This window comes from Salvia splendens, unplaced genomic scaffold (assembly GCF_004379255.2).
Source record: "Salvia splendens isolate huo1 unplaced genomic scaffold, SspV2 ctg152, whole genome shotgun sequence".
In the NCBI taxonomy this organism is placed as follows: domain Eukaryota; kingdom Viridiplantae; phylum Streptophyta; class Magnoliopsida; order Lamiales; family Lamiaceae; genus Salvia; species Salvia splendens.
In genome coordinates, this window is record NW_024598792.1 from 60609 (window position 1) to 87638 (window position 27030).

At 38.6% G+C, this 27030-nt stretch overlaps 5 protein-coding genes across 5 annotated transcripts; 2 read left to right on the forward strand and 3 right to left on the reverse strand.

Moving 5' to 3' along the window:
- Positions 1–281: 281 nt before the first annotated feature.
- LOC121789141 (1-aminocyclopropane-1-carboxylate oxidase homolog 1-like) lies at positions 282–1901 on the reverse strand. Its single transcript, XM_042187652.1, has 3 exons — positions 1303–1901; positions 813–1137; positions 282–736 (listed from the first exon to the last, which is right to left on the reverse strand). Exons 1-3 carry the CDS (start codon positions 1812–1814, stop codon positions 479–481), a joined length of 1095 nt encoding a protein of 364 aa, XP_042043586.1. The 5' UTR covers positions 1815–1901; the 3' UTR covers positions 282–478.
- A 5527-nt stretch (positions 1902–7428) lies between these two features.
- On the forward strand, positions 7429–11074 carry LOC121789145 (mechanosensitive ion channel protein 9-like). The gene is given in 6 exon segments (XM_042187653.1): positions 7429–7785; positions 9597–9675; positions 9791–9854; positions 9988–10590; positions 10794–10856; positions 10858–11074. Coding segments are annotated over 6 exon segments (1383 nt in total).
- Positions 11075–18360: 7286 nt separating this feature from the next.
- On the forward strand, positions 18361–19942 carry LOC121789161 (1-aminocyclopropane-1-carboxylate oxidase homolog 1-like). Its single transcript, XM_042187671.1, has 3 exons — positions 18361–18911; positions 19084–19408; positions 19520–19942. The coding sequence occupies exons 1-3, from the start codon at positions 18403–18405 to the stop codon at positions 19769–19771; spliced, it is 1086 nt and encodes a 361-aa protein (XP_042043605.1). The 5' UTR covers positions 18361–18402; the 3' UTR covers positions 19772–19942.
- Positions 19880–22068, reverse strand: LOC121789162 (transcription factor bHLH104-like). Its single transcript, XM_042187672.1, has 5 exons — positions 21856–22068; positions 21614–21697; positions 20778–20855; positions 20286–20448; positions 19880–20218 (listed from the first exon to the last, which is right to left on the reverse strand). Exons 1-5 carry the CDS (start codon positions 21972–21974, stop codon positions 20012–20014), a joined length of 651 nt encoding a protein of 216 aa, XP_042043606.1. The 5' UTR covers positions 21975–22068; the 3' UTR covers positions 19880–20011.
- A 639-nt stretch (positions 22069–22707) lies between these two features.
- LOC121789146 (ethylene-responsive transcription factor ERF095-like) lies at positions 22708–23040 on the reverse strand. Its single transcript, XM_042187654.1, has one exon. The coding sequence runs from the start codon at positions 23038–23040 to the stop codon at positions 22708–22710; it is 333 nt and encodes a 110-aa protein (XP_042043588.1).
- Positions 23041–27030: the final 3990 nt, after the last annotated feature.

Below are 27030 nucleotides of genomic sequence, written 5' to 3' on the forward strand. Positions count from 1 at the left end.
TGATGAGGATGGAGAAGAGAAGAAGAGGAGATGAATTCTAATTTGCCGACGTATCCTATTTTTGGATATGCAATGACCATTATACCCCTGCCTTGTTATTGTAGAGTAAATTTGTGATTGAGGGAACTAATTTCTCCTTAAATTCAAAAATTAATACTAGCCCTTGATTTTTTTGATCTTGTGGCTATTATTTGTTCTCTAGTTATATGGTTAAGAGGTGTTTGCCATAGATCATGACCCTATATATATATATATATAAATAAAATTATAAGTGCAAAAACTTTTTATAATTTGAGAACTTAGATTTTATATCCTTCTAAAATAGGGAAAAACCAGTATACTACTCTAGAAATAAAAAAAAGGAAATGTTAAAAATAACAAAACACACAACAGGAGAATAGCCAGGCAGATTCCAGAACACAATTCAGAAGAAGTAGTTAGATGGAAATTAATAGTACTACAACGGAAACATTTCGAATCAGAGGCCAATCTTGTAATAATCAAGAGCACGATAATCCTCCGTTCCAGTAGTCAGGAAATTCATTACATAATCACCCATCGCAACACCTTTGTAAACTGCAGGATTTTGTTTTGTTATCAGCTCCTCAATTGGCCCATAAATCTTACTTGTGTTATCTATAGGCCCTGAGAAAAAACACGCCACAGAAATTCTTGGTCCAATCCGATTTGCTATTGCTCTATGCTCATTGCTTCTCAATTTCCCATTCGACACCAACTGCTCCAATAAAATTAGTAATATTTGAATTTGAATCCGAATTCACAATAAAAGGTTGTTTGCAGCATTTCCTTACCTGAAGAAGATCACCGATGTTCACGACTAAAGCTCCTTCAACCGGTTGAATATCAATCCATTGGCCTTCACACAGAACCTGGAGGCTGCAAACAAGTTGGTTTTGCAGAAGAATTGTGAGGAATCCGGCATCAGAATGCTTGCAAGTTCCGATTGCAAGTTGAGGCTCAGGGCATGCCGGATAGTAGTGGCAATGGAGACGATGCCCCTTCGAACATTCCATCTTTCCCAGAAAATCAGTGTTTAGTCCCAGTGCCTCAGATAATAGCCCCAGCAGAATATTCCCCAAAATTTCCACATGTTTCGAGTATTCCACCGTCGAATCTCTGTCATCAGTAAACATTACATTTGAATGAGTTCTCCTGTTTGGTCTGTAACATTATAGTACTTTCCTCTGTCCCCATATATTTAGCTATCCAAAACAGAGTATTTTGCATACTATAATTCAAAAAAAAAGAAAGAAAAGTTACAACGACAAAAACAAATCAAACCTGCAAACAGAGGGCAGTTCATCACGATCATAGCTTGAATCACACGAAATGGTCAAGGTATCTTTCCAGGTAGCAGTTTTGGACATGAAGAGATCATAACTGCTATGATATCTCACACTTTTGGTCGTATCCCGACTATAATACTTCTTCTTCTCATCGACATCCTGCTCGTGGAAACGGCGCACCCCATCGATCATTCCATCGCAAACAGATTGAGGAATCCCGTGGCTCACCACTTGGAAAAACCCCCATGTTTCAGCAGCGCTTCTCACTTGCTCAACAATCTCCCTTCGCCTGCCGCTCAGATCGATCACCGGAACTTGGACTTGACCCTTTTTGTGTTTCAGCTCCGAAGCCAGCTCCTCCGGTGGCCTCACGAATATTTGTGGGAGTTGGAACAAACCCGAATCGCAGAGGCCTTTGACGCCGGCTTTTGTGTCGTCGAAAGCTTTGAGCATTTCCATGCGATCATATTGTTGATAAACAGCTGATGAATCGATCCCTTGTGCCATTTATTTGGGTGTTTTAGAGCCGATCAAAAAGGCGATTTATGAAGAAGTTTACATGGTTTATGTTCTCTCAGTCTTATCACACAAGATTGAAGGTAATTACGAATAGGGACATGCTATATGCAATAGTTCAACTCAGCACGTTTTTTATGCTTTTACAAGTTTAACACATGTCTAAATTGAAATCGATTTGTTTGATTGGAAAAGTGGATTACAGATAAGATTAGTTGAAAAATGTTTGTTCTTTTTATTGGAAAAAAAATCAAATTCTATCTTGCATATGGCTATTTAGAGGTGCACACGGTTCCGGCTGCTCACGGTTCATGAAATTATTGAACCTGAACCGACCCGGATTGGTATTTGGCGGTTCTTGTTCATGGCTCGAAACCAATATTTTAAAAACTGGTAGGTAGTCCGGTCTAGTTCACCCCTTTAAACCACCACCGCCGTGAACCGCCGTGAACCGGTGGAACCGGTCGGTCGGACCGGTTGGACCGTGAACCGAAAACCGGTTTTCTATTTTTTTTTCAAAATTTTTTAAAATTTGTTGTTGGTAGATGTTGAAGTCATGACCTCTCTTCTAGTTAAGAAGACATCTACCACTCCACCACATGAGGTCATTGAACAATTTGAACATTAAATATTTTTATACATTAACCATTAATTTTATCTACAAAAACTAATAATTCATTTTAATTTTATTATTCTTTAATATAATTGTTAATTATAATATATATAATTATCATCCTTTATATTTTAATGATGCTCTACTTACCACCTACATTATTATTAGTACCATATAAGATTCATTATTTACTATAAATAAATTTTTTATATTACATAATTTATATATCCTAGCTATTTACATTAATGAATAATCTTATCAAAACTAATTAATAAGTACTTAATTCATATTTAATTATATATTATTTTACGAAATAAATTTTCTTACATTAATATAAACATTATCTATTTTAATACATGAAATATTAAATTTTTTATCTAGACTAACTAATATTAAATATATATATCTGAATATATTTACTAAATTTTAATATTATTTATATTTATACATCACTAATTATCTATAAGGTTTAATGTTTTGTGATATATTATTAATTGTAAATCATTTATTAAATTTAATATATTTTTATATATATTTGCAACAGTAAAACGGTTAGACCGGTGGTTCGACCGGTTGGACCGGTTGAACCGTGAATCAGTAACGTCGTCGGTTCGCTTGCCGGTCCGGTTTTTTAAATATTGCCCGAAACCGTCGGTTCAAGCGGCTGTTTCGGACCGATTCGGTGGTTCGTAAAAAAAAATTTCATTTTAATATTTAATTGTCTATAAAAGTTAGCATACATAAATTTCAATCAAATGACAATTATAATTTTATTGATACAAATTTCAGTGAGGTAACAACTTATAAGTTATTATAAGTTATAAAGATTACAATTTTACTCTTCACTTTCTTGGATATACCAAGAAATAGCCTCATTTCTTGGTTTGAGCCAACATTCACTGTTCAAGATTAAATTCTGAAGAGCCCGAGCTTCATTCATGGACTGCACTGTTCCCTTGAGGGATAGGTACAAATAGTTTCTTGGGATGGAGGAGTAGGTTTTAATTTTTGCATCGAAAGTTGGACCAAAAAGTGGAAATGAAATACCACCTTAGCCCCTCCCAATTTCTGTTTCACTCCAAATCAATTTGAGAATTTATGGAGGGCATTGGGGTAATTCACTAATATACTGAGCATTATTTATTGCTGGAAAAAGTCAAATGTACTCTAGCCATACTCAAAACACGGAAACTGAACAAAGGGGTGTAATTTTCATTTCTCGGGGACCCATGCCACCAAATCTTAGTAGATTTATATCTAATACTTCCACAACAAAGAAGCTGAACACTATGTTGGACTTGAGCCTTAGTTGGAAAATAGTGTATTGAATGATTTTCTTTTATAGCTATAAATTATTAGATGTGTTGCTTTTTCTTCCAATGTCGTATAGAAGTCATTATTTATAATTACATGATAGATCTCCATCATCTTTGTCTATATTAGTATTCTATCTAGACTATCTTCTATTATTATAATTTAACAACAAATATTATTACATAGAGTATTATTCCTTAATTCTTTATCATTATCGGTTCATTTATGTGTATAATTTATGTATGTGTTAACTAATAAATACTTTTATACACATTAAGAGAATAATTATTATACATGTTGTATTAATCTATCGATAACTATTATACAAATAATTAATTTTCTATATATAAATCATATTACTCAATAATTGTTTATTCTTATCTATCAAGGGTATATTCAAATAATAATTTTATTTATATAAATTATATAGTACATCTATTAAACTAATAATTATTATACAAAATCACACTATTAGTCTACTACTAATATATAAATATATAAACTATATTATACCGCTATACAAATCAATCTTTAATTGTCTATTTTTATCATTATTATACAAATTATATTAATTGTTATTTTTTGCACATTTTAATCAATACATTGAGAAAAATGAGCAACATGCCTACATCTAAATCCAATTATTTGAACACGTCCACATTCTATAAAAATACTAATTATGAACTACATGCAACATTCAAATTTAATTAAACTATTCTAGTTGATGCTATTATTATCTATAAATTTGTCTTAGAAAAAAATTATGACAAAAATAAAGATAAAATTGTGAATAATAAAATGTAAAAAATAAAGAAAAGTAGAAGACAAAAGAAAGTTTTGTAACCCACATTGGAAAAAAATGAATGAATGATCTAAACATGTAGTTATAAAAGAAAATACTCCAACATATACTCAAGCTACCTGGAGGCGGAATACCAATTTGTCTTACCATATACTCAATTCCGGCAAGATGGGCTTGGTATTGTGGAGGCGTCATGCGGGAAGTGTCCGACATCGTGGCGGTCAAGTACATGGACAATAGGGTGTTCGAGCCTGAGCCCGCCTGGCTTGATTCGCCTCGGCCCCTCCTCTCTTTAGCCGGCTTCGCCGCCTTGGTCCCTTGCGGCCGACGGCGCACACGAGAGGACCCCACGGCATCGTCTGCCGTTCCCTCAACCTCCTGCGAGGCAGCCTCTTGTGCGGCGCTGCCCGAACCGTCCCCACTAGACGAGTATTGGCCACCCGCCGTGTGCTTCGTGCGCTTCGAGGTCGAGCCCGAGCTGGACCGCACACCGCCGGCCCACCTTTCCTCGTCTTTGACGGCCTCCCAGACATCGACATGTCTGAATTCTTTGCCGGTGTCGTCAAAGTAGACTCGCAAAGCCGATCTTAGAATGTCGGCTCTCGTGGCTCCGCTTTGGTAATGAGCCGCTTCGTTCTTGTACATGCCGCAGAATTTTTTGACCTCCCTGTCGACTCGGTCAAAGTGAGCGCGGAGCATCTTCAATGTGCGGCGGCGGGACCCTCTTGGCTTGATCTCGTTGTAGCGCTCAGTGACTTTTTCCCAGAAGCACTTCCGGGATTGTTGATTCCCGATGATGGAATCGTACGAGACGCTGATCCAGGCGTTGTACACCGCCATCGTGTCCTTGCGGCTGTACGGATGCCGGCCTACATCCTCATCCTCCTCGACCGCCTCCGCCTCTTCCTCCACGGCGTCGAATGCCCTGGAGGTTCCACCGCCTCGTCCTCCTTCCGGATGGGGTTCATCCGGATAATCCTCCCGAATTTGGGATAATCCCTGCGAATACCTCGGTGCGGAGGGACGAGCGAATGCATCCACATCAAAATGGGGTGGTTGGTACCCCCCGGCGTCGAGGAACCGGAACTGGAACCACCCAACACGTTGTACATGCCCCCCAGCCGCCAAACGAGTTGTGCCAAACCCGCCGGAGCCGCCACCGCCAGAGTTTCCGTCGCCGGACATTTTGTGATAAGAGGTTACATGAAAATTGGAGAGGAAATGGAGATGATTTGGAGGATTTGATGTGTATTTGTTTGTGAAATGAGGATAAAATAGGAGTATTTATACAGTAAAAAAAATAGAAAATAATAAAAAAAAATAAAACGGTAAAAAAACGGTAATATTACCGTTTTTGATTATTTATTTATTTTTTTTTTAATTAAATTCAATTTTTTAAATTCGATTTTTAATATTACCGTTTTGCGAGTGGGCGTCATGCATGGCGCCGGAGCGCGCCACGTCGCGCAAGCGCGTGGCGAGACAGCCCGCGAGGTGTCTCGGTGGGACAGGCATCTCAGCGAGACCGGGACGAGACGAGGCGCTGCAACGCGTCTCGCTGCCGTCTCGGCGGGACGAGATACGAGCCACCCGCGAGACGCGTTGCGGGTGGCCTAAGAAGGCTATCATCTTGTCTGCGGGGAGTTTCTTGATAAGTGCCCAATGGCGTGCATAGGGCTGAATAGTCTAGGCATGAATCCGCTTCTCATTGCCGTTCTGAAGGAGAATTGGCGGAGGTGCGAAAATGCAGTTTTGATTCAAGTTATATGGAAGAGATAACTGAACCGGATGGATCAGTTAGCAAATGTCGTTGCCACTTGATCAAGTTGATCTCGCTTTCGCACGCCACCAATGTAATTTATAAACTCTCAATATTGCACAACTTTAACAATAAAGCGGCAAGTTCGGGGTCAAACCCACAGAGAAGCTAGTGTATCAAGTGTGCGAGTAGTGAACAGGGGGTTGGCTGCTGCCACGCTTTACTCTTAGGAGTTTTTAACTACTAATTTTAACTTAGGCAGAAAAGTAACTAACTACTTGCTCAAGGGAACTTTAACTACTCAGTCAAATAAATCTCATACTGGAATGGAAATTAACTACTCAGAACAGTAAACACGATGATGAAAATGAAAACAACTTTGATTAAAACTAAAACTCAGAACAGTACAGCGTGAAATTTAAACTAAACTAACACTTCGGAACTACGAAAGTAAGTAAACCAAGGAGATCCTCGGCGGGAAACTTAAGAATACGCCGACAGATATCAAGTATTCTGCAGTGCTCCTTCAATCGCCCTTTCTAACTAAGCATTACTTTATCTAAGCTATCTAGGGAACTGAACTAGAAAGCTAAACTAAACTAAACTAAAGACGGAAAGTAAAGGATCCCCCTCTTCTTTTTTTCTCCCTCTATTTAATGTGGTGGCACATCCTCTATTTATAGGCTCGGCACGACCTCCAGCTGGATAACGATCTTGGCAGGGAATATTCGCTCATGCTGAGAGTGAGCAACTCATTGATTGCTACGTGCTCTCCTTATAGAATGAGGACGCTTTTCAGTAACAGATTCGTGACTCAGCTCCGTCTTGCGTCTCATATATCAGCACGTGTCCCCTTCTAGAACGTTGTCCTTGATAACAGAATGATGCGCACCACCAGCTCATAGCCTCATGTCTCCTTTTTCTGGAAAACAGTGGTCCTCTCCTCGACTGCTTGATTACTCCCCTTGATCAACTCCCCCGATATTTGGCCTTTTCGCCTATTGTACTCGCTTGATCAGTTTGGCCTTGTTGCCTTGGTCAAGCGGCATTCTTGCATATTTAACACCTGCTTTGCGCGATAAACTGATCAAGTAGCGTACATTTTACCCCTAAACCGATGCATGAAATGAGCCTTATCAGGAATCTAGATGTACTCCACCCACTTTTGAACAATAGTTTCACTAAAACCGTTGTGAAGCAAAGGCTCCCTCAAGGGAAAACCATCCTGCACGCGTGTGTCACCTCTGGCCAATTAGATTCGTTAAGGTTTTTAACAGAAAAGCACTTTTTGTGGTCCGGATTGAGAGGAGCCAAGGATGACGATGGAAACACAATGTTGCATATCGCTGTTGCAAATATGCAACATGAAATTGTCCAATACCTGATTTCTGAAAACAAAGTTAAGTGCTTGAGCAAAAACAAGATAGGGAAGTCTGAGCTTGATCTTGGAGGTGACAACAATGAGATGAAATTGGTGTGTTATCAAATCTCGTGTCGGTGCGGTATGTGTTTGTAGAAATCGAAATGAAGATGGTTTTCTCTATACTTCTAGCCACTTTGGCATATCAAACCACTGTCTATCTGCCTGGTGGTGTGTGGCAAGATGCCACCTCAGGCCATACACTTGGTGAACCTATCATTCTTCATACATAGCCTTTTTACTTCAACATGTTAACCGTAGCTAATCTTTATGCATTTACATTTAGTCTGGATGCTATTATCCTTTGTGCCATACACTTATTCATTCCCTTAATAGTGTTCCATATATTGGTCCAGGGGAAGGGTCAGAGCATATAATACATTTGTTGATGAGATCAATGTGCTTGCTGCCTATCAGTGGTGGGGAGGGTCAGTGCATACTGTTCTTTGTGTACTCGCTTATGCTCTTGCATAGGGCTGGTGAAAAGTACCGAAATATCAAAATACCGGCCTTATTGTACCAAAAAATACCAGAAATACCGAATTTTTGGTACGGTATTATAACGTTATGAATTTTCAAATACCGCAGTATACCGCTGCATACCGAAATTTGGTATATACCGTAAAATTTAGATATAATTATATACCCCCCCGTCCCATAGAAATAGGCTCGTTAGGGTTGGCACAGGTTTTAATGCGTAATTTAGTAAAGTAAGAGAGAAGGAGAAAAAGTATTTGAAATTGTGTAGTGGATGGTGGGGCCCATAAATAATAAAGTAAAAGAAAAGGAGAAAAAGGTTGCCATAAATGGATATGGACTATTTCTATGAGACATACAAAAAAGGTAACATGGCCTATTTCTATGGGACGGAGGGAGTATAAAAGATATTTCATATATTTTTAAATTATAAAATCTATTGTGAAATATAAATATAATTATGAATAAAATATATTTAATAATACCTCGGTCCCTTAAAAATATGGGCAATTGGTATGGCACGAGAATTAAGACAAAATTGGTAAAGTAAGAGATAAGAGGAGACAGGTAGTTAAAGTAGTGTTAGTTGATAATGAGACCGACATTATTAGTAGTTTTTAATGGTGATATAAGTTGTAAATAAGTTGATGTATAGGGGTAATAAATTGGGATAGCTTTCCAAAAATGAAATGCACATATTTTTATGGAACGGACGAAAAAGGAAAATGCACATATTTTTATAGGGCGGAGGGAGTATACTTTATAAATTATAAAATATAAATAAACTCAAATTAGTATACCGAAAATGAGGTACGGTATCGGTATGGAATTTTGCCATACCAAAAATTTTAGTAAGGTAAAGATATGATTTTTTCGCATACTGAATTTATGGTTAGACATACGGTATGGTGTTTTCGGTAAGGTATACCGTACCTACCCACCCCTACTCTTGCATAGTCATGGCAACAATAGCGGTTGAGAAAGAAATTATAATTATAGATGAGGGGATAAAAAAGATGTAAAATGTTGCGGATGAAGAGGGAAAACCTACTGTGACAGTGACAATTGTCAATTCTGGAGAACTATAAGATGGTTCGAAGTGAAAGGATATGAGGTGGCAAAGTTTGGTTGTTTAATATCCAATGGAAACTTAGGGATTAAAGAATTCAGTGTAAATCTTGAAGATGTTGTGAAGCTGGAAGATAATTTTTCAGTCTTTGACAAAGAAATCTTTCAAGAGCATGTTTTGTAACCGGAATTCCACTCAACTGTCACAGCTTAGATATGAGATTTCGGACTTGTTATCCATCTGCATAGCTTCACTAATCACTAGTACATTTTGAAACTCCAATTTGATTTTCTCTCTCTCTCTTTTTTGGCATGTGTAGGCGCTTGGAGTTAAGGAGTGTACTGATTCTAAGAATTTGAAACCACAAAAGGGCACAGGAAAGGCCAAGAGTGAAAGCTGTCAATTCTGGAGATCTATAGGATAGTAAGAAGGGTACCGTGCTACCTAGCATCACGATGTGTTTGACTCGTCTTTCAACTTCTTGTTGTACATCCTTTTCATTGGATTGTTCAGATAAAAAGAAGGATAGCAAGTCTGATTCAGATGATAGTGACTCTAGCTCATCAAGTGATGATAGGCATAAGACACGAAGAAATCTAGGAATGACTAATAGAAGTGTCAGCAGAAGCTTTGGGAGGGTCCCCGTTCAGAGAAACACTAGTACAAGTCCACTAAATGAGTTACACCTTACCCGAAACTGTGAGGATTAGTGCTAGTAAGCCTCCCAAGATCCCCACAGGTGAGGGTCTCACTAGGCAAAAATCTTTATCCAGGTCTGTTTATTCTAAGCCGAAAGCTCAATTTGGTGACCAGTTTGTGTCTCTTGATGGAACGATGTTTTATGAGAATGGGTCGAAAGTGAATGTGGTTCAAAGTCGTGGGGCTTCACCTAATTATGTGAGGGCGGACACTGGTAGTGCTAGCTTAAAGGATAGGACCATGCCAGTTACTCCGAAAACCACGCTTATGAATTATTTTAAGGGAATCGATGAGGATGGGGAAATATATAAGAGGGTTAGGAGTAGGAAGAAGCTAAAGTATAGAAAAGTGAAAGGCAAAGTTTTGGATGAGTGGTTGATATTTTTTTTTATTCTTGGATGTTTGGTTACAAGTTTAACTGTTCATAAGTTTGGATACATGATGCTCTGGGGATTATGCCTTTGGAAGTGGTTTGCGCTTGTTATGGTAACCTTTAGTGGCTTGTTGTTTACTGAATGGCTGATGAATTTTGTTGTGTTATTGATTGAGCTAAACTATATGCTCAAAACGAAGGTATTGTATTTCGTTTTTGGTCTGAATATTGTTCAAGTTTTGTACTCCCCCCGTCCCATAAGAGATGACATACTTGGGGAACGGTATAAGATTTTAGGAGATGTTATTTTGTGTGTTAGGTGGAGAGAGAAAATAGTATATTTATATTAATGTGAGAGAGAGCTTTATCAAAAAAAGAAATGTGACATCTTTTGTGGGACAAACTAAAAAGGAAAGTGTGACATCTATTATGGGACGGAGGGAGTATATGGTTGGCTTTAGTGCTCATCACTTGGGCTTTGCTGTTACAGGAAGGGTTAGGTAAGCGGCAAGATTTTGGATCTTACAACTTGGACTGCTGTTTCGTTGCTTATTGGTTCGTTCTTGTGGCTATTAAAGAATTTGTTGCTAAATATATTAACGTCTCCATTCCATGTGAACATATTCTTCGACAGGATTCAGGAATCAATCGTTCACAAGTACATACTATTTTCGCTTTCTGGCAAGCCAGTCATGGGTCTCTTTGTTACATCAAAGGGTGAATAAAGACACATATGCTTATATTCTGGATAAAATGAAGACAAAGATACCTGCGTGGAATGCAACTAAGCTCCCTTTGCAGGTCGGATTTCTTTGGCTCAATCAATATTAAATACTATGCCTCTTTATGCGATGCGGACTTTGAAACTATCAGTTATGGAGAAGACAATAAAAGGATTTTTGTGGGGAATGAAGTTGGAGAAGCAATGCCTAAGTAAGGTAGCTTGGAGCTGGATAAAGTGCTCCAAGGATGATGGTGGGTTGGGGATCCATGACTTGAGGTTGGTCAATTTTGCTTTTGGCGTGAAATCTTGTCGGGACATTCTTACGAAACTGAGTTCACTATGGGGAAGATTAATATTTGCAAAGTACAAGTTCAATCCTTCAGTGGGGTTTGACCCGTGTGTTTCTGTCTCTTGTACGCCTTTTTAGAGACTAGTCTGTAACTCTTGGGCCTCGATGAATAAGAAGCTAGTTTGGGCGCTGGGGATGGGCAAAAGAGTTCAATTCTGGAATCCTTAGTGAATTTCGACCTTAAAGGGCCTCTTTTCTGAAGTAGTTACGCGGCCTATACCTGACCACATGCTCTATAAAACTGTGGATTACTTTGATAATGGCAGACTGGGAATGGACAAAGTTCCAAAAAATTCTACCAGAGGAGTCTATAAATAATATAGCTGGAATTATGCCCCCAGATGAGGAGCATGGTGGGACGAGATTTACCGCGGACATCATCGAGCACTTTCTCTATTAAATCAGCTTATAACGATATGGGAAATGAGCCAGACTCCACAAAGAGAATCGCTTTGGAGGAAAGTTTGGAGTTGGTATGGACCTCAACGAATAAAAGTTTTCTTCTGGCTGCTTCCAAACAATGGAGTCATGATAAATGAAGAGCGATCTAGGCGGCGAATTTCGTCGACGAGGCTTTGCAACATGTGTGGTGGTGTTCAAAGAGTAGTTTGCACATGTTGAAAGATTTTCTTGATGTTAGGAAAACCTGGGAAGGAATGTTGCGGTATGGAGGGGATGATGATTTCTTTGATAGTTCATTGACTTTGACTGATTGGTTAGGTCAGAATATTAGCTCCAACCGATTAATGGGGAGTGGTCTCAAATGGTGTTCACTTGTTTGGATTAGATGTCGGCATATATGGAAGAAGAGATGTGGATTTATCTTTAAAGGTGTTAGGGTGAGCCCCAAAGGAATCATAGCTCAAATATTTAACTCGACAAATGGGGTAGAAGGGGCTCGATTTATGGACGGTGTAGGAATGAGAGTTAACCGTGTGCCTACTCTGGTGGGCCGGATACCGCCTTTGATGGATATTATCAAGCTAAACACGGATGCCTCTTTGGAGGAAAGTTCAAATCATGTGTTTGGTGGAGGTTTATTTCGCGATGCTTTGGGGAATTGGAGAGCTGGTTCCGTAGCTAACATTGGAAGTTGTTCCATTCTGGCTGCAAAAATATGGTCGATATTTTATGGGCTCAAGCTATCCAAGGAGCTAGGATATCGGAAGTTAGAGGTGGAGAGTGATAGCCTTGTCGGAGTCTCTATGATTATGGGACGGAATGAAGTGTCTATTAATTGTCGCTCCATAGTGCAGAAGGTATGTGGGTTATTCCAAAAGTTTGATGCAGCACCGATTCACCATGTGCATAGAGAAATGTATTATTCTGCCGATTTTTTATCACATTTTGCTTATAGTTTTCATAGAGGTGCTCATGTTATTGAGACACAGCCTTTAGATTTCAATGGTTGGTTGCTTCATGATAAATTAGATATTTCATATCCTCATTAGTTTGTTTTTGTTACCGGCCTTTGCCGCTTTTATTAAAAAAATGAAGAGAACATGTAAGGTCATTGTTACTTCATTGTTAGTTTATAATAGAATATTTAATTTTTAAAATGACTTAATATGTTCTCTTATAATGACCTATTTCTTTTATGCGTTTAAAATTAGTTACTATATGCTTATCAAGTTCTAGAGAATAGATATCATAAATAAATTGAAAGAATGGGGAGACAGAGGTGAATAGAAATCATAAATAAGATAAACAAATAATTTAGGTCTTGGTGTACCAAACAAAATGAAGGACGCAAAAGCATGCGTAGATGAATTTAGAGTGTCCACAGTGGGGGAGTCGCGACCCGGGGCTCAGGTACGCGGCCCCCACTGCAGAGAGCCACGAATCGCGGCTGAGGGCCGAGAGCCACGAGAGAGCCGCGGCCGCGGCCTTCACGCGGCTGAGCCGTGTGAGCCGCGGCCCACCACTGCAGGGAGCCACGAAACGGCGACTGGGCCGTGAAATTTTAATTTTTTTTTTAATTTTTGAAAATTCTTTTATAAATCCTACCATTTCCATTTCCATTTTTTCCACTCCATTTTACACTTGAACACTTCAAAACCCTAATTAAAATCCTACCAAAGATGCAAGGTGGAGATGGTGATTCCCCGGGGTATGGAGACTCAGGATACGGCAACTTCCCAAATCAGATCGACGTTTGCTTCTGGAGGCGCGTCCTGACTGTGTACCACGACTTCAAACCAGCAGACAGTGCCGAGCGTGATGAAGGCCAGATCCGGAAGAAGTTCGGCCGGATCAGTAGAGCTGTGAAGAGGTTCAGTAGCATTTACGAGAGACAACTCCAGAATGCCGAAAGCGGCCGCAGCGAAGCCGACGTACGGGCGTTATCGTATCAGTTGTTTAACACTGAAGACTGGCCCAAGTTCACCTACTGGAATGAATATATGCTTCTCCGAGACTCCCCTCAATTCAAGGCGATCTGCGATGATGAGACCGGTCCTACTGGGAAGCGGACAAAACTATGTGCCGACGGCACCTACAGCAGTGGTAGCGACTCACGTGCATTCGACCTGAATGACGATGTGTTGGAGGAGCCCCCCTCGACAATGTCGAGGCGCCAACGCCCCCCATGGCCAACAAGCAGCCATCCGGGAAGCTAGAGCCGCATCCCAAGTCTCTGCTGCGAGCGCGTCAGCACCGCGCCCATCACCGACCGCGGCGTTGGCTCAAACACTGGAGGTGCAGATGATGAAGCAACTTGGGGATAACTTGTCCTTGTACGAGAAGTCAACAAACCCTCTCACCAAGAAGATGTGCTACGACCTCATTCTTAGATTGAGGTCGAAGTTGGGGTGGGCCGATGGGTCGGAGACGGGGCGGAGCTACCGGCAGTGGGGGCGGTGGCGGCGGCAACGAAGGTGGTGATGAAGATGTGCCGGATTCCGATGACGCCACCGAGTAGGAAGGGTGGCGTCTTTTTGTGTAGTGTTTTTTAAAAAATTTCGTTGTATAATTTTCATCTATTTATAATACGACGAAAATTTGTCTTTAATTCACTTTTTTGTTAAATTATGTTTATTTTCTAAATTATTAGGCTAATTAAATTTGTTGTAGTTAAATTAAAAAATATAATTAAAAAAAGTAAACAAATTAATTTTTTTTTGGAGAGGGCCACATTTCGTGGCCCTTGTTGTTTTTGTTTATTTATCATTGCGGAGGGCCATACAGAGCCACATTTCATGGCCGGGCCAACTTTGATAGCCTTCAAGGGCCACCATTGTGGACACTCTTATTTTTAGGAAGCTTTTAAATTGCCTCTCCAAATACATTGGGATTTGGGAACAACATTAGCAAGCTTTTGGCATCGTAATACAGAGGCATCAAACTACGAAATGAATAATTTAAGGACCCGTTCACTTTACTTGAAATGCCCAGATTTGAGTTCAATTAGGGGCAATATCTGTTGTTCAGTTTCTCAGCTTTATTTTTTCAAGCCCGAGAATTTTGTCAAGGCCCGCACTGTTCATACCAAAAATGCTAGAAACAAATCTGCCGCATGAGGTGGTAATTATATCCGGGACAAATAATCAACCCAAGAAATGGGGACTTAGTTACAAATATACCCCCGCATGACAAATGGGCACAGTGAGATGGAGATGAAAGAGTGATGGCTTTTTGGTCAATACACTAAAAAAAGGCGCCGTCCTTTTTGATTAAGTGAACACACGTAATCAATTCTGTAATGGTGGGTCCCACCTCTAATTTCTGCCCAAGAATTATATCTTGGCCATAACCAAACTAGTAAAGTGAACGGGTCCTAAATCGGACAACATTTTCTTTACAGATTGATTTAAACGAAGAGCAAACCAAGATTCTGGGAAGGCATCATCTTTCTAGCTGAGATGTTACACATAGAAAATGAGAAATAAAAAGATCAGCTCACCTTATATCTAAACATATACTCCCTCCATCCCCAAATATTGTCTCACTTTGATCACGCACAGGTTTTAAAAAATGTAATAAAAAGTTAGCTGAAAAAATTAGTGGAATGTGAGTCTTATTTTTATATATTAGTTCTATAATAAAATGTGAGTATGAATGAATTAGTGGAATATGAAGTCCATTACTAAAAAAGATAAAAAGTGAAATGAGATAAATTTTTTAGGACGGACTGAAATAGATAAAATATGACTAATTTTCGGAGGGACTACATCATTCCATACGCCATCATTTTTGTCGTGTGATAGGATATCATATTATCATATGACGAATACTATATTATAAACAAAAAAGTAGGGTAACACATTTCATTATTAAGTAATAGTACTACTATAATATTACAACACATTTCATTATTTAAATGTCTGAAGCCTATATATACTAGATGCTGATGAGGATTCGACGCAAAAGAATATGGAGTATATTAGTAGTTGTATATCATTGGTGCATAGCTGGCGTTGGACAAAAGATGTTCAAATGAATTTACAAATATACTTATTAAAGATGGAAAATGATCCATACAAAAAATGCATCTCAATACAAAATTCAGACCAAATTCTGACTATGATATTTGACAATCTAATGGTCAATAATTAATTAAAAACACGGAGGGTCATTATATAGCAGTTTTAGGTCATATTATAAATTTCGGTTTTGAGGTCATGTTAAGATCATTTTAGATCATCCTTACTGTAATGACCTAAAAATACACTAGCAATAACCTAAATATAATCTCCGTATGATTGATTCTGCATTTTTGTATTAAGATTGATTTTTGCATAGATCAAAACCCAATTAAAGAGACCATAAAGACATGGGTGGTATACTGGTATGGTACATCAAGGTGTGCAACTCATCACGAGAACATATTTTTATGAAGGAAACATTAATAATATTTGGAAATTCATTGTACACTATTTATTACCCGACAATTTTATCCCAAGTGTATGATGTAGTTATTGTATAGATACGGTAAGATGTAGCAACCTCTCGTACTATATAGAGTACCAAATGAAGATGGGTGGTTAATAACTAATATCGAAAATAAATATTAAACTAAGAAAAATAATTACTTACTATCATAAAGATGAGATGGGCAGGAAAATCATAGGGTAATAATCTCATCAATTCTTCAACAACTCTGAATCACTAGTTCAATGTTGATATGACTCAAGTTCTACTACGACCATTAAATTATTATAGACTCCTCTCGAATGTACCTATATTATGTTTATGTCCAACTCTTAGCTAGCAATTAGTACTAAGCATCCACAATGGAGGATTTTCACCGGAGGTCGGACCGGCGTGCCAAACATCCGCGCGGGACGTCCGCCATTAGGCGAAGGAGGGGCGGACGCGGACGTCGGCTGCGGACACCACACATCCGCGGCTTTCCGAGACGTCCGTCTTGACGTCCGCCATTGCGGTGCCACGACGGACGTCCCGGCGGATGTACCGATTTTTTTTTTGGATGTCCGCCGGGATGTCCTTGGGGATGTCCGCCATTGTGCAGTCGGATGTCCTTATGGCGTGGCAGTGCAGTGGGAGGTCCTTATGACGTGGCAGGAGGTGTTTTTGGGAAGTCCGTCGGGATGTCCGCCGGGACATCCGCACCACTGTGGATGCTCTTAAGTACGGTCTATATGTCTCTCGGCCTTATTGACTTATACAACTGGGGGTTGATCCGTTGAATCTTGCATACTAACACGTACTTCCTCCATCTCAAGGAAGATGAGCCCTTCTTTGAGCGGCACGAGAATTTATGCAACTTTATTTTATGTGTGAAATGAAGAGAGTAAAGTAAGAGAGAGGGAATAAAGTAGAAAGATAAGTGTTTTCATTTTTAGTAATGTATCATCTTTATTGGGACAAACTAAAAAGGAAAGTAGATCATCTTCAATGAGACGGAGTGAGTATTATTTATTGTCAACCTGTACTAATACGCACTCTATTGAATCTCGAATCAAAAAACATAAATATAGTCAAAATCACAACCAACTAGTGTTTCAAAGTACATGAATAATTCAAGTAAAACAAGTTTTATATATTACATAACAAGTTACATTTATCAATTATTCTCAATCCCAAAGATTCTTATCCAAAGTAAAATGTAAAACAAGTCAACCAAAATGAAAACAAATAAATAGTTCAGTTGCAAAATTTAAACAAATTAATAATCAGCAATTTACATATAGATTTCTAAAAGTGTTAATAGTTATTTTAATCATGAAATTTAGTCAAATTCTGGTATGTCCCTTGAATTTTAAATTGGAATATTAAATCACGAAGCTATAAATTTTCTCAATTGTCTCATCAATGCAAATCAGCATCTTTTGGTGATATTAAAAATGACAACATTTCAATAAAATAAAAAGAGAAATAAGAAAATGAAGGAATATAAATGAAATAGTAATACTTATTTTAATGAAATACGTCAGTTTAAATATCGTTAAAAGATGACATTTTGTGCACAATAAAGAAAAATTGAAACTTCGTAGTTTAATATATTTCAATTTGAAAATTTATCGAACGTACCAAAATTTGACTTAATAATTTAAAATTTTATATGGTTATCAACCTTTTTAAAATTAGTATACAAAACTAGAATTTGACAAAGGTTAAGAAATTTCCATACAAATTACAATATCTTAAATATACATGTAAATCCACTAAATCAATCTAAATAAGATGAGAATAGCACTTAAAAAATAATGAGTTTCAATCACATTTTCCGTTCAACAACTAAATCATCTTACGTCTTAACCAAAGCAAGATTTTTAAATTAATGGAATGTAACATGTGACAAATTCGTAAACGCCCAATAAAAATATCGCAAGTTGATAGCGTCAGATTATCATTTAAAAATAAGTATGTGATAAGATTAAGACGAAGTAAACAATGTGATTATTTAAATAAAACGTACCCAAGCTGTCTGTCCCCACACCCACAAAATATGCATTTTACTAAAACAGATAAAAGACTTTGTATAGATCCAAAATCATCATCAGAAAGAGTCAAAAAAAATGGCAGATTCAGAGCAATACGACCGAATGAAACTGCTGAGAGATTTCGAGGAAACAAAAGCCGGTGTGAAAGGGCTCAACGATGCAGGTCTCTTCAAACTCCCACAAATCTTCGTGAGGCCACCGGAGGAGCTGGCTCAGGAGCTGAAACACGACAAGGCTGATCAAGTTGAAGTTGAAGTTCCGGTGGTCGATCTGAGCGGCGGGCGAAGGGAGATTGTTGAACAAGTGAGAAGCGCTGCTGAAACATGGGGGTTTTTCCAAGTGGTGAGCCACGGGATTCCTCAATCTGTCTGCGATGGAATGATCGATGGCGTGCGGCGTTTCCACGAGATGGATGTGGATGAGAAGAAGAAGTATTATAGCCGGGATGCGAGGGAGAGTGTGAGATATAGCAGCAATTTCGATCTGTTCAACTCCAAAACTGCTGGTTGGAGGGATACGTTAAGCATTTCGGCTAATTCAGGGTCTCATCTCCTTCATCCTCACCAGTTACCCGCCGTTTGCAGGTATGCGTCTTTCTTAGTACTTCCTTCATCGCCCCCATTACTTGTCACCCCTTTCTATTTTATTCTGTTCACCGTCACACTTATTAGGTTGAAGTTCTTTGATCATTAATTGTAATTAACAACTTCAAATTCTTGTATATATTTATTTGCATGTAAACATGATGATTCGTAGAGATTCAACAGTTGAGTACTCAAAACATGTGGAAAAATTGGGAAATATTCTACTAGAACTATTATCTGAGGGCCTGGGGCTCAAACCTGAGATGTTAAGAGAGATGGAATGTTCAAAGGGGCATCGTCTCCACTGCCACTACTATCCAGCATGCCCCGAGCCTCATCTTGCAATCGGAACGGCAAAACATTCGGATCCTGGATTCCTCACAATTCTTCTACAAAACCAACTTGTTAGCGCCTTGCAGGTTTTCTACAAAGATAGTTGGATTGATATTCAACCTGTTCAAGGGGCTTTAGTCATAAACATCGGCGATCTTCTTCAGGTATGTGTCTATGTTTCCATTTATTGGATTAATAATACTACTAGTTAGTTAGTTAGTTAGTTAGTTACACAACATTGTTCACTGATTCTATGTTGCATTTGTTTGAATTAGTTGGTGTCGAATGGGAAATACAGAAGCAATGAGCATAGGGTAATAGCAAATGGCATCGGACCAAGAATTTCAGTGGCATGTTTTCTATCCGGGCCTTTCGGAAACACTGGCAAGATTTATGGACCTATCCAAGAACTGATTACACAAGAAAATCCTGCGATATACAAGGAGATTGTGGTTAAGGATTATCTAATGAAGTTCCTAAACTCTGGACTCGACAGTTATCGTGCTCTTGATTATTACAAGGCGTGAAGATGGTAATTGAAATGGATAAAGAATCAGAGCTTATGCTGAATTATATATGGAGTGTATTATCTTTTACTTCTAAGTTTATGTATGAAATAATTAAGACATTGTGTGTTAATTCACTCACATGACAACTGAATTATTAATATGAAAAGTGAGAAGATGTCTTTTCCAAAAGTGTGCAGTACTGATTTATTTACAATGAAGCATGACAAAAAACATTTGTGAGAGAAATGTCCTAAAAGTTCAAGCAGCAGGTGGCCTGAGCACATGATCAACAGTAGTATCGCGGACTGAGGAGGGCAAATACTGCCACATCGGAACAAAGCCGTAGCTGGGAAGCATGGGAACCTTCTTAGCTGCGTCGGCCTGATACATATTCAACTGCTGCTCTATCCTCTCTTTATCTTCCTTAAGCTTTGCCTTCTCTTCCCGGAGCTCATTTTTCTCCACCTGTATATTAGCAAATCCAATCTTCACTGATCCATCTTAATATATATGGAATAGTAAACTGCCTAACCTTTAAAATTTTGATCTCTTCGGTTAATCTTGTGTTCATCTGCATGTGTTCCTGGGATTCAGTTTTTAGCTGTTTTAGGAGTCTGATGGCATCACTAAGCATGGTCAGTTTTTCAGTTTTTCCAATGCTTTCACGCCCCAAAACGGCAGAGAGTTCTATGAATCTGTATCATTAAAAGAAAAACAATCCAAGGTTGAAGCATTATGACTTTATGAGGAGCTTGAATTGGAGAAAGAAATGAAGAAAAATGAATAGGAAGTAAAAGAACATAGTTTTAACCTTTAAATCAGGTTAATATATTGTAGTATTAGTTTTAAAATGTGGAGTACTTATATTTTTTTGTAATATGCATATATATTTTCTCGGTTGAGTATTGAAGCGTCTACCAACATTTTTTTCTATATCCACCTTGATTGGAATTTGGAAAGCAAAAGTATGTTGGCAAGAAACGATCGAGTGAAGTATCAATGAAACTTATAATGATGATCATACTTGTCATTCAATTTTCCTCTTCGCTCTCTTTCGCGGCATGCTTTTGTTCCTATCCCACCATTTACATCAGAACGTCCCCTGTAAAACATAACCAAACGCCTAAATTATACTCCGTATTAGTGCTACATACAAGAATATACTATAATCCAGTACACAAGCATGTTGATGTAGGAAAACTAAGTCTTATTATAAGTGTTTTTTTTAAATAATCAACAAAGGTTTGTCATCTATCCCTAATATAACTCGACCTCTCAATCTATTGGAAGAAGAAGAAGCGTTTTATCAACTATAACGTGCTTCATCATCTAATAACAATTAGCAACATGTTTCCCCTATAATTAATAGATTAAGTCCCCATTAAATTTCTCACATTTGATTGGTGCGGATTTCAAAGAATTTTTGACTTTTTAAAAGAAAGTGAGTGGAAAAAAAGTTAGTGGAACGTATGAATTGATGCAAAATTAATACTCCTAGCTTATAATTTAAAAAATCATTGCAGCAATTTACGATATACTAATTGATAATACAAAATATTCTGAAATCGAAACTTATATCGACTCTTGTATGTTTAAATAAAATTGGAAGTCAATCGAAAAGGATTCTAAGAGAGCCAACGAACTAATTTGGAGGTGGCGTTGACCAGGCAGATTTCAAGGGATATGAGATGATTCGACATAATTGGTGGGTGGGAAACATCCTTTTTCATTTCAAAAATACCTGATTCTACTTTAGGGATATGGCTAAACAACTTTGTAGAACTAAGAAGCTAACTATTTTCGTGATTATTTAAAATTTTATCTATATATGTTGAAGAGCATCAGAAATGATTTATTTACCTCTTTCTTTGAAATCCTCTTTCCTCAGATTTAAGAGCTGGAGTTGTAATTCCACTCTGTGAGCAATCAATTGACATACAAACACTGCTCCAACATAGGATTAGAAAACCTTGCACAGTTTTTATCACGAAAAAAAAAACCCAATAAAATACGCGAAAATAAAGATTCATAAACAAGAATTAATTTAAAAGTAATTAACTTGCAAAACAAAAATATAGAAAAAATTGAACTGAAGCACTCACGGAGAAGGCTCGGTAACAACTCCCGGCGGTGGTGCGGTGTCGTCCAAGAGACTGCTGTAATCGACTACATCACACCAGCACTTCTCGCTGAATGAATCGACATGATGATGATTTTGCATCTCGGAAATTCGAAATTAATCATCAACAGAAATGGATCGATTTTGAACGAAATGATTCGACTTTAGAAATGATTTGAGAAGAAGCCGAGTAAAATATTGTATTAAGTAAATGAGCAAGTTGAAGATTAAAGTCGTTGCTGCATGCTTATTTTATCGGGATGGTTATGTCACGTTTGTTGAAGATTTGCCAAAAGAGAGTTAAACTACTATATTGTGTCGCTATCCATTTATGGATGGTGGGGCATCATGACATCACATCCTTGTTATTAATTGTGCTACATTTTTTTATCTGAAATCTATAGAATAATCTGAACATTCAAGGTTATTGGATCAAATTTTGTATAGCAAAAATCAAACTTGATAGACCTAAACCACCAATAACTTGACTTAGCATTATAGGATAGCCCAGAGCTTAATTATTTTGTTTCTGAATATTATGTTACAGTTTTATTTTAGACGAATGTAGTCATAAACTGAAATCATGCACACATACACTGTTTAAATTTTAAATTTTGACATTTATTCGGTCGAAGTGAGATGTCACACTATGCATGCTAAATAGCATTACAATACGTAACACACGCAATTGTTTAATGCATGAAGAGTGTTACAAACTTGATCAATCTTACATGCATATAAACACAATATAGCAATAAATCTGAGCCATTTTCACAAAATAATTTTGTTAAGACAGTAGAATAAATAGGTTATTAATTAGTGAGTTGAATACTAGCTACTTATTCTCAGATTGGTGATTTTGATCAAGAAGTTCCTCCAACAACTTGTCATCGTAGTACTCGAACTCGAAAACTTGTCTCCCGTTATCCAACGAGGAGGCAAAATGCGAGGAGCTGCTTGGCAAGTTATACTCTTGTGGGAAATTGAGGATCGCCTTGTGACCTCTCATGGAGTAGGCGGCGCGGTCATAGGCTCTGGCAGCTTTCTCCGCGGTATTGAACGTCCCCAGCCACACTCTCGCGCCTTGCCTGCCGGAGTCTCGTATCTCGGCGGCATACTTCCCCCACGGCCGCTTCCTCACACCTCTATACTTGATTTCTCTGTCCATTTTTAGATTTACTAGGAGTAGCATTTGTTTTTGTGATGTGGCATTTTATATGTTCTACTTGGATGATCTTGTGGTAGAGATATAAAGCCACGTGGATATAAGCTTCAAATTTAGACCAATAATAACTTGGTATGCAATGTATCTGGTCTGGTCAATGTGGTGGCTTCGGATACTTTACATTTGAGACTATAGTCTTTTCCACTTTTATTTCAACGAATCAAAAGTACTTAGTTTTCCTAAAGTTAATTATCCGATCCTCACGTGATGAATTGGGTTTCAACAAATGGTCCAAATTGGCGTGAAGTCAGTTTGCTGGCGTCTCGTTCTACACTACTTGCATCACATAAATACGCTTACAGAAGTTAATTATAGATAATTCTCAATTTGAGGTGTATATTCACCTCGTTACTCTAATGCAATAATACATGGAAAGTTCTGTAATTATGACATGTCAGAGTTGATTAGCCAGTGACGAATACTCTCACTGTCCGCGAATAGAAGTCCCGTTTTTCCATTTTAGTCCGTACGCAAATAGGAGTCTCGATTCACTTTTACCATAAATGGTAATAAGGCCACACCTACCACTAACTCATTCCACTCACATTTCATTTAAAACTAATATATACAAGTGGGACCCCTATTCCACTAAGGCTGTGATTGGTTGTGTGATAGTGTTTTCATAGGTTTACATTTTAGGTAGTTTTTCACAAGTTGGAAGATAGTACTATTCATATATTCCAGTGTTCGGTAGCATTTTTGAGAATTCAGAAATTGTATATACCTATGTTTGGTAGCTGATATGAGATATATTCCCACGTGATGATAATAGTTGTGCTGACAATAATACCCTTACTTTTGGGACATGAAATTACCATCCACTCTTCTTCGTTCTTCCTGCCAAAAAATTGGCGGCTAAGTTCCTTGAGTTTGGCGCCATCATCCACTCGTGCTTCCTCTATATACACATGTTGCTGGAATACCACAACTCACTCCAAATCCATATCAACTTGTTCGCCATCGGATTTAGGTGAGATGTCGGGAAATGGCAAGGGAAAACGCATATGCGAGGGCAACTCGTCGGGTATCAGTTTTTCTTTACCATCATCGCAATCTCTACTCTTGGTTCGTTCATATGCCTTGAATCCATGTATTAAAGTGTTGTTTTGTAGGTGTTGCAAAAGGTGGAAATCTGGAAAAGGTTAAGGGCGACCGAACACTACGTACATGGACCAAACGCGAGGAGGAGGTCCTTGTTATCGCGCTGCACGATCTTGTGGCTGGCGGGTGGAAAGCTGATAATGGTTTTCGCCCAGGCTACGCCACAAGGGTATATCAGGTGATGAAACGTGAGATCCCTGACACTCAGCTGAAGGTGTCTCCGCACATCAATTCGAAAATCACTACATGGAAGCGCGAATACGGAACTCTGTCCAACATCCTTGATCACGGCGGTGTCGGCTTCAACGCTAACAACGACTTCAAGATTGAGTGCAACAACGAGCAGTGGGCCCAAATTGTTAAGGTGTGTATTACCATATTCGCTATATTTATATATTTTTTATTTGTAGTGTATTTGTCTGTTGTGTAACTTTGAAACGAGGGTTTTTCCCAAATTTTAGGCGGAAATCAATGCGAAGACTATGCGCAACAAGCCGTGGCCATATTGCCGATGACATACTCCATGGGAATGATGCATCTGTTGTCGAGGAGTCACAACCTAATATGGCTCCATACACCCTAGACGAGTTCTTCACAGATGAACAAATCTAGGAAGCACTCAACTTTGAGACTACTACGGAGGTGTTGTTGGGTGACGGTGACGAGCCACAGAACGTGAAGACTCCATCTGCTACCAAGAAAAATGGCCGCAAAAGAAAGGCAGAGGAGGTGTTGGAGTCGATGTTAGATGTGATGACCAAGATACACGATGATACTAGCGATCGTCTTCAGATGTTATCATCACGCATCGGCTACGACTTTGATTTGAGCGCAAAACGAGTTGAGATCAGCAAAATGCTTGATGAGATCCCTTTTCTCCCAAAGAAGCACTGATTCCTAGGATTGGACATCCTTGTGAAGGAGCCCGAACGCTTGGATCTATTTTGTAGGGTATTATATGTTGGCTTTTGAAGATTATTCCATTTGTCATCGGTGGTTGTATTCAATGGGGAAACTATATGCTTTTTGTAGCCCACATTTTAAGCTTCTGATACTGTGTTTTGATTGGGACAATGCTTCCTCATTTATATTCAAATATAGGTAGATATGCATCATAAATGGCCAACCATTTTTGGGCAAGAAATCCTCACGTGGATTCGCATTTAAACTCAGGCGATAATTCCAGTGAAGCTAAGCAATTTATACAGCAATAACGTCATTATGAGTGGCTGGTTATACATCAAATCGATCAAGATCCCCAAATCCCACTCTGCCGTAAATTAAATTACATGAGGTGATTGCTAACATTGGCATCACCGAACTGATTACAGCATCCAGAGTTGCAATGTATTGCATACATGTATATACAAGCAATGTTGATGCTTGGCAGTTGCCACCATCACTTATATCTATTAATGTTTGATAGTGACTAATACCAAACTAATTAAGGAACCCAACTAACTCGTACCCTCTCATTGAATGAAACCACGATGGTGGCGTATTATTTAAAGGACGGTTCAGGAGGAGCATTACTCACCCATTCTAAAAAACACTACACTTTTCAGTGAGAAAAAATCCTTTCTGCTAAAGGATTCCACAATGGCCGGCCAAGGACCATTTCCCCAAATGAAGTTAGTTTGTTTGTCCTTATGTGTTGCTATTTTTAGTAAAAAAAAATTCCATGTCTTAAAGATGGTAATCGAGAGAGGTATAGATTAGTTGGTAAGGCATATTGAGAGTAGGAAGTAGAAAGAAATATATTTTGTATGTTTTTCTTATTGATTATGAAATGCTCATCTCCATAGTATTTATAGGGAGATTTGAGTCCCTTGGAGTACAACAATTAAATGTGTATTGGAACTACATCATACTAGGGACTTTACACACTAATGAATATGGGCGGCCATCTAGGAACTCTACTGTAATAAATGAGGGCGGCCATTTATGATTTCTTTTTCCAACACTCCCCCTCAAGTTGAGCAACAGTGTCTCCGATACTCAACTTGCCTAGAAATTCTTTGAAGACTTTAGGACTCAATGCCTTGGTTAGCATGTCTGCAAGTTGTTCCTCAGATCGGACGAATGGAAATTCGATGATGCCGCTTTCAATTTTTTCCTTGATGAAGTGACGATCAACCTCGACGTGTTTCGTTCTGTCATGTTGTACTGGGTTCTCTGAAATGCTGATTGCCGCTTTATTGTCACAGAAAAGTTGACTTTTCCGTGAAAGAGGGAAGCCGATTTCTGTTAACAACCTCCTAAGCCAAAGTATCTCCATCAGGCCACTTCTGATCCCTCGAAATTCTGCTTCTGCACTTGATAATGCTACAACTTTTTGCTTCTTGCTTCTCCAAGTGACTAGGTTTCCCCCGACAAAGGTAAAATATCCTCCAGTGGATTTTCTATCGACTGGATTGCTTGCCCAATCTGCATCGGTATATCCATCAATTTCCAAGTCTTCCTTTTTTTTCTAAGAATACCCCATAACCGACTGTTCCCTTTAGATATCTCACAATTCTCATGACAGCATCCATACGGTCTTCCTGAGGCTGATGCAAGAATTGACTAACAACTCCAACTGCATATGTGATGTCGGGTCTAGTATGAGAAAGATAGATAAGTTTACCTACTAACCGTTGCTACCTTTCACGGTCTGTAGGCTTAGCTCCATCCACAATCTTCAATCCATGGTTGGGTACCATTAGCGTTTCAGCAGGTTTGCAGTCCATTAGGCCCGTTTCTGCTAACATGTCAAGAACATACTTCTTCTGTCTTAGGAATATTCCGTGCTTGGATCTCAACACTTCAATTCCTAGGAAGTACTTTAAAGCT